The sequence below is a fragment of the Pavona decussata genome, unplaced genomic scaffold (assembly GCF_977016875.1).
Source record: "Pavona decussata unplaced genomic scaffold, jaPavDecu1.1 SCAFFOLD_11, whole genome shotgun sequence".
NCBI lineage: Eukaryota > Metazoa > Cnidaria > Anthozoa > Scleractinia > Agariciidae > Pavona > Pavona decussata.
Window position 1 is genome coordinate 4,132,501 of NW_028145434.1, and position 12,660 is coordinate 4,145,160.

The 12,660-nt window shown below is 38.6% G+C and overlaps 1 protein-coding gene across 8 annotated transcripts in view; it reads right to left on the reverse strand.

Annotated features, from left to right (window-relative positions):
- LOC146488308 (TNF receptor-associated factor 2-like) overlaps positions 1 to 12,660 on the reverse strand; it is a 36,832-nt gene that overhangs the window by 4,434 nt on the left and 19,738 nt on the right. For 2 of the 8 annotated variants that reach the window (XM_085123139.1, XM_085123153.1), the window contains exons 2-8: positions 5,573 to 5,765; positions 5,366 to 5,417; positions 4,641 to 4,745; positions 4,074 to 4,238; positions 1,588 to 1,665; positions 901 to 990; positions 1 to 419 (exon numbers count right to left, since the gene is read on the reverse strand). The exon at positions 1 to 419 is cut by the window's left edge and continues 31 nt beyond it. In XM_085123139.1, coding sequence (XP_084979265.1) covers positions 1 to 419; positions 901 to 990; positions 1,588 to 1,665; positions 4,074 to 4,238; positions 4,641 to 4,745; positions 5,366 to 5,417; positions 5,573 to 5,718 — 1,055 coding nt within the window. In that variant the 5' untranslated portion in view covers positions 5,719 to 5,765. Of the gene's footprint in view, positions 420 to 900; positions 991 to 1,587; positions 1,666 to 4,073; positions 4,239 to 4,640; positions 4,746 to 5,365; positions 5,418 to 5,572; positions 6,136 to 7,202; positions 7,488 to 8,425; positions 8,550 to 10,841; positions 10,913 to 12,660 lie in introns of those variants that run through there. The other 6 variants (XM_085123160.1, XM_085123148.1, XM_085123130.1 and 3 more) reach the window with 6 other exon arrangements.

A 12,660-nucleotide genomic window follows, 5' to 3' on the forward strand; every position in this document is an offset into this window, starting at 1 on the left:
GTCTCACTTATCAAGAACTCGATGTTGTTACTTGCATTTTCAGCGTTCGTAAGTCGTCTAGAAATGTCCCCTGATAATGGGACGTTCTGTAGAGATGCGTACGTTGATGCCATTGGTAAGTCTCGGTGTGATACGATCGTCCCTTCCAGCAACGCAAGCCTCTGATCATGATTTTGCAGCTTCTGTCGCAAATCAGTTGTCTCGTTCACGACTGTATCTATCCTTGATATTGCGTTGTTAATGTGCCTCTCGGAACTCCTCATCCACTCTTCAGTGACTCCTCCACCGTATGCACCGGCGACCAAACCGAGCTGACTCTTCACTTGCTCCTCCAGACGAAGGACGAAGGTTAGCAGCAGATTTAAGTGAAGATCTGCGCACTGTTGGTTGTGTTCCTTGGCTTCCGATTGCTTCATTTTCTGTGAATCACGTTTAATATATTTTAGTTTATTCAAGAGTTCCGTCCTCTATTTGCCACTAAATAAATATAGATATTCATAATTAAATAACAAGCGGCGAAGAAGTCAAAAATGAAACCATGCGACATGGAATCTGAGCGCTCGCTGGATACCCATAAAAGGGCATTTTTTCGCTTTACTGAAAGCAGTACTCAGATGTTGCAAAACGAATACCAGTGGTTATCAGTAAATTTAAGCGTCAAGTAGCGACACACATTCAATATTTAACATTGACATTCAGATCCTTGCACTATGCAGGATGTTTGTTCCATGAACCTTGTTTAAAGCCTTAGCTCCCACGAGTCTCCTGTAGCTCAGTGGTAGAGCATCCGAACAAGTAATTGGAAGGTCTTAGGTTCGACTCCTGATAGGAGCACTCGAATTTGCGTTTTCCGAGTATGCATGTGTCACTCATTGAATAATTCATCATTCTCGTACAAACCTGCTTTGCACCACACCCAATTTGTTCAAATCGACAGCTTCTCTCCACTGCTTCACAGTCACCATTGATAGGACTCGAGTGATTATCCATCTTTGTGAAGGGTAGATAGTATAATTGTAAGTTATATCATTTGTTGAAAATATGACGAAGGGTGCCTCTCGGAAACCCAGGACGTATCGTCTTGTTTCTTATTTTCTATCTACGAAAAAAAAGCTGACGCAACGATCGATAAGGAGCGGTATTGACATGTAGGTCTAAAAACAGAGCTTGGAACGAGCCACGATGGTAGTTGAAGGGTTTTGTTGAAAAAAAGGCTGGACAAGACATTCAAATCGAAGCAGTATGCAGGCTGTTTGTCCTCTGCACTTAGTTTAATGGCCCTAGCTCCCACAAGTCTCCTGTACTTAGTAGTAGAGCATCCGAACTAGTAATCAGAAGGTCTTAGTTTCGACTCCTGATAGAAGCACTCGGTTTTCCTTTTTCCGAGTTTTCCTGTCACTCACTGAATAATACACCATTCTCACATGTTGATCTTCTATAAGGAGTGATAAAGAACAAAAAACAATATAAACAATACTATGGGCATTATCCAAAGTGATTGTAAATAAATGTTCATTTCAGTCTGTTAGCTCCGCGTGGGAACATGTGTTACAGACATCTACTCGATTAAGGGATTACTGTGGTTACCTCTCCTCGTGGAATTCCCTCCTTGCCGCATCTGTGACATTGCACGGGAAACATTTTGCAATCCTGTGCTTGATGACTCTGGAAAATTAAAAAGAAAGTCACAAAGCATTACTTAACTGTCAATGATGTCTTGACATTTAACATCCCTTAAACGGAATCTGTCACTGCGGGATTTGAGCATGAACTGTAATTATAACAAGAGTAGCCTAATACTCTTAAGCACAGTAATACACCCTCGGGTGTCTACAATTTGCCCTGAAAAGTCAGAAATTCCGATTAACCGAAACAAAATCAACTGACCACGGCTCGCACAAGAAGTGGTTCGCGTTACTTTGAAAAATCCCAACATCATTTGCCAGGATACTGGTTGTGGTGTCATCGTTTCCAGCTCTCTTTGATGACTAACCTAGACGGGTTCATGACGTACCTTTTCTGGACGTAAAGGTTGTTTGTTACATACACCTCTTTTGCGTCACATTCGTAACAGGCTTGGTGATGGCTGACTATAGACTGACTGTGATCCTGTTCTATTCTGCTCTAGGTAACCCATGTCTTTTCAATCTAGTGGAGTTTGTATAAACCTTCAGTTGAGCGTTCCGTGTGAAGATATTCTTGTTATGTTACTAACCGGTTTTCAATCTCCAGAAAGCTAAGGACAACTTAAGGAGGCACGAGGCAGTTTTTTTGGACTTAGGGTGGAAGTTTTGAAATTACAATCTCGCATACAAGATAAACTTCGATCTCCTTCATACTATATCATCATTTCAACATATGATCAATGTTAATTTTCTCATCGGTTTCCAAGCAACAGCTATTACCATAGCAACGGAAGCGCATAGCCTCTCATTTTAAACATTGTCGATTATCTCGACATCTAGTCAGACACTTTATGACAAAACTTTAGGGATTTAAACTAATCAATCTAAACAACTTGTAGGCAAAATTAGAAAAAAATCTGTAAGAGCGTTTTCAAGTAAATAATGAATCAATTTTTATGGGGTGATTTTGTTTATTCCCACATTCTTCACCAATATCTCTGGCAAAATAAAACTTGACACTTTGTCTTTTCTGTTAAAGGGTGTTTCCTCATAGCAAAACATTCTAAATGTATATTGAGCTTCATGGGTGTCTCCGATTTTAAGATATTTTCGTTTGAAAACAGTTAAAATAAAGCGCAGATGAATGAAAAAGTTACTACTTTGCATAAATCGAGATATCTTAAAAATGCAACCCATAGATTTTTCTGTTAAATTACAAGCGGTTAAAGTAATAATTCTTTTCGATATCTACGCAAGTTTTAGGCTCAGGAACCAAAATTGGTGTTAGATAAGAAGGCTGAATCTTGGTCAAGTTTCAGTCGTTATTCGCTTTCTCCGAACAAGAATTTTATTTTGTTTGTCCGGGTCTATTTCACTGCTATTCACGTGCTTTGAATATTTATGATTACGTGAAGTCGTGCAAAAGGTAAAATTTACAATGGAAAACTTGAGAAGCAGGAGCATATATTTATGTTAATTTTACCTTTTGCACGACTTCACGTAATCATAAATATTCACAGCACGTGAATAACAGTGGAATAGACCGGGACAAACAAAATAAAATTCTTGTTCGGAGAAAGCGAATAATGACTGAAACTTGACCAAGATTCAACCTTCTTATCAGTAACACCGGTTTCGGTTCTTGAGCCTAAAACATGCGTGAATATCGAAAAGAATTGTTACTCTAACCGCTTGTAATTTAACAGAAAAATCTGCCGGGGTATTTTAAAGATATCTCGATTTATGCAAAGTAGTAACTTTTTCATTCATCTGCGCTTTATTTTAACTGTTTTCAAACGAAAATATCTTAAAATCGGAGACACCCATGAAGCTCAATATACATTTAGAATGTTTTGCTATGAGGAAACACCCTTTAACAGAAAAGACAAAGTGTCAAGTTTTATTTTGCCAGAGATATTGGTGAAGAATGTGGGAATAAACAAAATCACCCCATAAAAATTGATTCATTATTTACTTGAAAACGCTCTTGCAAATTTTTTTCTAATTTTGCCTACAAGTTGTTTAGATTGATTAGTTTAAATCCCTAAAGTTTTGTCATAAAGTGTCTGACTAGATGTCGAGATAATCGACAATGTTTAAAATGAGAGGCTATGCGCTTCCGTTGCTATAGTAATAGCTGTTGCTTGGAAACCGATGAGAAAATTAACTTTGATCATATGTTGAAATGATGATATAGTATGAAGGAGATCGAAGTTTATCTTGTATGCGAGATTGTAATTTCAAAACTTCCACCCTAAGTCCAAAAAAACTGCCTCGAGCCTCCTTAAATAAGTTGCTCTCTCTACTCAGTTGAAATCCAGTTTGGTTTGATGGGAAGAGTTAGCTCTCCTGGTCTTGCTGGGTCACCGTCTCACATCACAACTTTTTAACCTTACCGTGTCCCTTCCTGAGTAAAACGTTGACTGTACACAGAGAGTTCTCACTGACCTTGAGAACAGCGGCTGTAACTGATTCCCCGCATAAAGGGCACAGCTGTCGGCGATATTGGCATTCCTGTTCCACATGTCGCTGAAACTCCGATCTTTTAATCAATTCGGGGCAGTTATGATTAGTACAACGCTCTTTTTCTGCAAGGCAGGACGCAAGGTGTTTCTAAATGGAAAAGAAGGTATTTAAGACCCTTATTGCGCACTGGTTTATTTCTGTGTCTCGTCACAAAAAAAAGTATATTTCTAGTACGGTGATTCAGCTTTGGGAGAGCTATAACTGAAATGTTTCCCTTCTCACTTTCTTTCCATATGCAATGTTATTCCAGGTACGTTTACCTGAATACATTTCTTGATATCTTGTCGAGTACTGGTTCATCTGTTGCCATTTTACCGTTTTAGAGGGGATTCCAACTCAACGTTCCATTCCCTATTACTTGAAATAGTTGGAGATTGCCAGGCTTACAAGCCTAACAGCCCATTTTTCCTGCTGTTATCGCCACTGAATGGTTCTGCTTAATAGACCTTTTTTATTTTTCGATATTGAAACACGTTGTTTTCTGTTTACCTCCAAGTGTCTAACTTCTCCTTTCCATGTGCATCCATCATTTGAATTCGAACATTCTAAGGTGAGGGAAAGGACTTCTCTCTTCATGAAATTGTCAAGAAATACCTACAATGAGACAGCCATTGGGCCAATGAAAATTGGTTAGAAAACGACCGAGGGTTGGGCTGTTTTCAAGGAAGTTGAAATACATGACTTGATGTTCTGCTGTTACTGACATATTAACGAACTGTGCTTAACTTCGATTAGCTACGGAGAGATGCGGGGACTACTATCTCTCCCAATATTTCAAAGTGCTCAAACAAAGTTGGATCAATAAGGCTGTAACTTAGTTGTTGATTTACGGTGTGCTTCAAGGATTGCTATAAAGATATATTGTTGCCGCTCTGTACACATAACAGCATATGTCTTAGAATGGCTCTTTGATTTGGTCTTGATTTCTGCTGCCGCATGGTGACAAGGGACAGTGACAAGGGACGGGGTGCTCTCCATACTTTTCAACACATGAATTCCTGCATGGTTTGCCGGGTAACGCCAGTAGAGGTATCCTGTTACCGTTCTGGACTAGTAACGAAGTGTGACTAAATGCCAGTTTAACTTGTCACTGGTGACTTTGAATCACGTCCACAAAATCGAGATAATGGTATCATTTAGCATTTCTTTTGGAAATTACAACGATCACCGCCGCAACTTTGATGTGGTAGTTCCTCAGAAACTTGGTTGCATACCTGACTGAATGGTTGCTTACAAACATGGCAGGTGAAGCCCAGTCCATCCTTCCTGTTAATTCAATAAAGCAATGTATCATTCATTGTCTAAGGGTTATTCCTGGCGTAGTGAATCAGTAGATTGAGTGTTATTGTTATTCTTATCCATTCAGAACATTTGAAGTAACTTTTAGAATGGCAATATAATCATGTCACATTTTTAGTTACCGTTTGAGTTGCTGGACGCATGAATTGCAGTATACATGGCCACAATCTGTCTGGACAGGATCTCTTAGAATGTATTCACAAAGTGAACACAAATATCGCCTGTCAATTGCGTCTTTGCCGGTCAAAGACACTATGTATCCTGGCATCAGTTATAATCAGTTGTGTCTCTCACTAGGATTTCTCAGTTGACTCCCTGAATAGATGAAAATAAAATAAAAAAGGTTAATTATATTGTGTTAACACTGATATGGTGCGTTATGGCCACGTTTTTGAACTGAGTAATGAAATCATTGACTTGATAAGCCATACCTCATAACCTCAATTGTGGCTTTCGCTGTGTTAGCAAGGGCCTCATTCCATCACATGCAATAGTTTTTTCCTTTCAATATGCCAGTTTTTTTTTTATTTCTGTGTCTGTTTGCTTGTTTTCACGGGCTCTATTAATTACTTCCTTTTTTATTAAGCATAATACCGAATATCGCCGCAATGACGATTTTAAGGTACGGGTAGATGTTAGAATCAGTTCAGCGTTGTCTGCTGTGCTAAGGAGAGTTGAAAGTGACTTATTCCATCGCCAACAATTCTATTGTCTTTCGCGACACGTACTTACGGTGCCAAAATTTGCAAAATGAGGCATAAAGATGGTGACTTGTTCCCACGGGAGTAACAGGTAACTGGCTTCGTTGTTTCGGGCTCGCGTCGTGTTCGCTTCGTTGAAATAGGTGCTGTCAATCAAACTTTTAGATGTGCGAAGGTGAGATAAAATTGACAATAGCAGTCGGGATAAAAAAATCTATTCATGCGCCGCTAGCGGTAAAAGAACAATAATCTAAGAACTCCGCTCACCAGTTCCTGTTGCATTTAATGTGTAGTATTCATAGTAGGTGAAAAAATACACTTCTGGCTGCGTTTCACTTAGCGAAAAGAATTTAAGGCCAAAAAAAATTGTAAAATCCCGAACGACGCCAAATTGGTGACTATTCACGTGGAAACAAGTTTTGTTTGTGAAAAAAAAAATATTCAAATTTCGATCCGTGTATTGAGATCAAAATGTATAAAAGACTTGTCTTTTATTGCCATCTATTAAGTTGTTAGAAGCTACCCAGAGATATAACATAAAAAAGCGCGCCATGCATCCGACCAGCTTTCATTCCTCGTTGTTTGCCGACATTTGAGATCATAGGTAAGTTCGATTATCGAACCAATCGAACAAAATCCGAATGCAATCGAAATCAATCTGATCAGGTTTTGTTCGGAATCCATCTCTTAAGTAGAGTAATCATTCTCAACCTTTATTGAAGGGAATAAATAGAAAAACGTCCCCAAAAATATCAAACTAAATGTCAATGTTCGGTTATACTAACTGATTATCGAAAGTTCGACTGAGTTACATTGCCGACCGTTCAATTATCGAATTCGATACGCCGGGCGTTAGGTGTGTAAGTACTCAGAGAACTCAGAAGCAGTAAATACTTTAAGGGAGTAATGTAGTCGAAAGTGACTCTATTGAAGCGGTAAACATTTAAAGTACCCCGCGTCAGTGTATTCTTATTTAAATAATGCTTTTGTTTGAACAAAGCCTTTGAAAGTTTTCGGCGAAAAGAGAAGACCAATAAAAAAATGAACTGACTAAAACTGAGAAAAAACTGGCCTGGTTCTCCTTTTTGTCCTGATACAGAGCCAGTGATATTCAGAATATAACACCGGAACTTAACTTCAGGACCAAACAGGTCCGATATAGTAACAGACACCCCTCTAAAAAACGTTTTGCCGGTGCATTGTGGGATGAATAGACTGAGTCACTACGACCATCAAGTGACAGTAGACCTGATTCGTTTGCAAAGTAATTTCCATATGAAGAGCGTTATGAATGCAGCTTAAGTGAATCGTCTGAAATCGTGGTGGAAAGACTAGAAAGGGCGACAGCAGTCGATCAGGTTTACGGTAAACAGATCTATTTTTATATTGGTTTATGAATACCGTCTCGCCGAATGAACACCGGACTCTTAACAAATTGATGCTTTAACAAAGCTTTAAGGTATTGACCCTATGATTGTTGAAGCTCATTGTGTGAAATAATTTACATGAAACCTTATATTTTTATATATTAGCGCCATACTAGTTTGCCAAGCGAGGTGGATTTAAAATTAATTACAAAGGCGCTTGATAGGTACAAGGCCAGATGCTGCATACATGGACGTCACGCAATCACGATTCTTGGAAACTCGCAAAAATAAACACTCGATTTATAAAGGGGTGGGTCCTTACACAGAAACAGGAATGAACACATAACTCCAGGATTTCCAGTTTCGATAAGTTCGGTAGTTTCGACACTTCAAATTTCGATAGTTTTTTTTGTTATCTTTGGATCTGCCCAAGCTCAGTTCCTCCCGATCCCCAATGACAAAGAGAACATCGAGAAACCCACATTCCCCTGCACCAGGCAAGCTTATCGGTTCTTGAATAGACTAGATTAACAAATGCAGACATGCATTTCATGCATATCGAGACATGAAAAGGAAAGACCTTGTTGTTGTCGTGGTTGCTTAATATAACTGAACGTTAACTCTTAATTAACACGAACTTCTCGCTGAGGGAAAATAGATCTTCTTACTTTACTGTAATACTAGTTTAGACCTCCATATTGGTTTCATTATATCCACGTTTCCAGACGACTTGAGAGAGATTAAACTGCATTTTAAAGTTCCTAAACTTGCAGGGAAAGCTTTCTTAGTATGTCAAGCAAATTCGATGTTTACAGTCTGTCAAGCAGAAGTTCTGCAAAGATCAAACATCACTTATTTCCAAAACCCGCGTTAACTAATGCACTGGGTTACAAAACAATACTTCAACTTACATTGCTCGATGAAGCTGCTTTGCATGGTGGCAAGAAGAACATATAGCCTCAGACAAAACAAATTTGTGTATGCAGTCTTTACGCACCAGATAACTTGTGACATCTAATCCCTATAATATTGTCGTTTTCTTTTGTTTTCCAAGTCAATGACCTCTTAAGAAACGGGGAATCCCCTAATATTTATCATCCAAGCTATACAGTCTTTAGCGATGCAGGAAATCTATCGGCCGGACGTACTTGTTTAAGCTTTTCTCCCGTATGGCCCACTCTTTCAAAGTTTTTTTGCCGGTGAGTCCTTTATTTTTGTAACTGTCCTTTAGTGCTCAGAGAGATTATCTTGGAGCAAGCGTTACAGCTAGGTCAATATAATGGATTGAAACCAAATCGTGACACGGCATGGACGATAAAGCTGTTGGGAACAATACTGAATGATATTTTGTAGAGTGGTGGAAAAAGGATCGAGATATTGCTGCAGTAGTCAAATATAAATCCTTGTTTGAAGCCCAAAGCACTGTGACGTGGAATGGAGTTTTGTTTTGTATAGTTCGTGTAAAGGCCTATATGTTCCGGTTAAAACGAGTTGAAACCGAACGCACAGGATTTTAAAGTGTGATACCTTTGTGTTATGCTCCCCAATATTGAGTTGGAATCAAGCCCAATGTGTAGTCAATCCAGTGGATACGAATCATTTTATTCACTCTACATTTTATCGAGCCATAAGCAGATACCTACATATCAGACTCTTACGCATTCTCAAACCTGTTTTTAATGACATCATAGAATCATTTTTTTTAGTGTTTATTTGCAGTGCCCTGTCTGCTTTTCTTGGCCAATCATGAATAAGCGGTTCCATCATAACATGCCTTGTTGACCCGTGAAAGTTAATTTAGGTAAACAAGGTTTCTCGATCATATGATAAACAAATTTGTGGAAATGGCACGGCGGAATCATTAGAGAGCTACACGATTGAGTTTCATTTTGGCTAATGCAACAGACTGCAAAGTCTTTCCAAACAAATCTATTTTCCTTACCTTTTAAGATGAACTGGAAAGGAAAGGTTGAAGGTCTACTAACCTATTCTTTGCCCGAGCCAAAGGGACGAAATTCTTGCGAAAAGCTCAAAGTTAATCTGAGAAGCGTCTCAACAACTAAGGCGTACTTATGGTGAACTGATATTCTCAGGTTATGACCAAGAAAGGTTTCCTATCAAGATTTTATACTCTTTGAACGCAGAGGAGGGGAAATGAACCGCTTTAACTGCGCTAAGACCGATTGGGGGTGCGTAGGAGGCTATGATTTGCAAAACCAATGACGTCAAAGGCCAGCTCAGCTCAAAGTTTATAGATTGAATACCGTTTTTTGTGGAAAAGAGGAAAAAACTGTATAGACTCTGATGGCGGCTATCAGTTTGTGTTTGTGTTATGTTTTCCGTAAAGTGTGATGACGTACGATAAATATTCTGTGATAATTAATGAGTGTGACCGGTATGGCATTCCAACGTATTCTCTTTCTTAGTTAATCCTGAAATCCCCTTTTCGTTTCCATATTCCGCATATTTAACCTTCTGTGCATGATCAACGTTGACAGGCGAGGGATTTCGAGAAACTGTTTGTCTGTCGTTGTTACTCATTTTAATTATTATCCCTCGGCTTAGCCGATAATATATTCCAACATATCAAACGGATGAAAATAGTGTTGTTTTCTACCACCAGATCGTGTTTGCTAGATTTGTTTGAATAATCCATACAAACGTTAGAAGATGCTAATTGCTGGATATGTGCAACTACAATATTGTACTTATATGGCGTGGGACTTTTCCCAGGGTCTCTAAGAGATAAACAAATTCGGACACGCTTGACTAAACTAAACAAATTTAAGTAACCGCCAAAGTAGGACAAGCGTGAGCAGAAGGAAAGTGTATCAGAGAACATAACTCTGAGCTGCTGTCACTTGAAAGGAACTAAATTAACCTAGAAACATTCAATGACCTCAAGACAAATCGTATGGTTTGCTGACGAAGTGTAGTGTACAGTAGACCTATTTCTTCATGATCAAAAGACCGCAATATCAACAATAAGGTAGTGCAGTAGGTTTGATAAAACAACAGCGGCAGACTGTTTTAACACTTGTACGATTTTTTATATTTTCAAAGCACGTTCTAATACAGAGACACCTTTCAAGTTCAACGATGTGCCGTTCCGGCCAAGATGTTCAATACAGAAGCAGCCGTTAGACATGATTAGAGGATGGCTTTATGGCGAGGTGTTACGACAAATTATAAATAGCAAACCGTGATACGAACAACGAAGACACTGGGATAGAGATTACCAAGGACGGAAACTGCCACGATATAGACCAAGTTAGCATTTGTTCCTGCACTAGTGTCGAGGCCTATAAGCTGAAACCGTCAACTTACCTTCAATATATAGTATGTTTTCTGCACTTGCCCGCCTTTTGCTTGAATTTGGCGCCGTTAAATTAACTGAAGGGTTTAAAATAATGGATTTCGGGAAATAACCAATACGAAGACAAAGCGTCAAGTGTCACGTGATCCACGTGACATGCGCGCGAAATGCGACACTTTGGTATCCATTTTTTACGTGATTAGGGATACTCTTTACATTCGAGATTGTATCAAGTCCCGCCAGACAAGACAGACCTGCTGTTTGTTTTCCCTATTATTGATCCCTTATTATCCCACCACTCCACGTATCCTGAAAACTATAAAGGGAAAGTAATCCATGTAAAATTCGATATTTATTTTAACGCCCAAAATGATACATAATTAAATATATTTACAATACGTCGGCAAGTGCATGTGTAATGACTTTGACAGCGAGATAAAAATTGTTATCAACTGATACAGACAGAAATCAAGCAATGAGTGCAACAAGCTATATGGGAATTAACTTTAGAAGTGGTATGGAAGGATCATAAAATGAACAAGAAAAGAAATAAGAGAAAAAAGTAAATAAACTTAATTGTTGCAGCATATAACAGCAAAAACGTACCATAAAAGCCGACGTTTCGGAGTGATCATGACTTCCTTGTCAAGGGAACTATGTAACAGATCATGCAAATTACATCCTTGGCGCGAAAAATTAACATAACGGGTGCGAAAATTAAACAAGTAATTTCGCACGAATAGAGTGTGATTGCACGTTAAATTAAATTGTAACTGAATAATAAGTGGCTGAACATCCAAAATGTTTGATTGAATTCTAAAATGAAATGTTCTGAGCTCCACTACCAGTAATAACTAACAATGTCCTTCTAAAAGTGACCGTCTATAAAGTATTTATAGTGTTCACCGGCGAGGTTTACTTCTCCATAAGTTGACACAACATAAGATGACGAGTTCAGTTGTAAACTGTAAGGTGTTTAGAGAGGCTCTTGTTACACGCTATACAGGGTGTTTCAAAAGTTCGGGGACATTTTAAAAAGTCTATACTTCATCCAGATTTCTTATATTTCTCTTCATTTTCTTGCAGATATTAACAAATCTTATTATTTATCGATTTTCAGAACTTTTGTATGAGTCAGATAAAAATCCCCGTTGAAATAAATATTTTCCCGCCAAAAGGTGAAAATCTGTAACGTGTGTGTTTCTGTACTTTCCTGCCATTTTTGTCTGTTTTCAGTAGCAACTACATATTGTAGATTTTCCACGTCTTGGTATAATTTTTAATTATGAACCCTAAAAATGCAGTCTATTTAAGAGCACAGGCAGCAACTCTAGGATCATCTGGAGTATCTGTTCGAGAAACGGCTAAAATACTGCAAAAAAGCAAGAGCTGGGTAGCGAAGTGGTATTAAAGGTTCACAAGAGTTTTACGACAAGCCAAGAAGTGGTCGACCATCAGTCCTTGACAGAATGGCAAAGAAAGTTATAGAAAAAGCAAAGTATAAAAGAGGAAATTCTACAAGAAAATCAGGAAACAACTGAAGAACAAAGGTCTGCCTGGATCTGCACCAACAGTGTGGAGGTATACGTCAAGAAAAGGATGAAAACCTTTGAGACGAAAAAAGCTTTCACTTCTGAGCAACAACCAGAGGAAAGCTCGCTTAGTATTCGCTTAAAAATATCATAAATTTACAGCAGATGAACGGGAAAATTCTCTTTAGCGATGAGTACCTTAAAAACCTTTTTCATTTTCCGAACCCTAAATACGATAGCGTATGGGGCTCACAGGAGAGTCAAGTTCCGCCATCGTACCAATTTAAAGGAAGC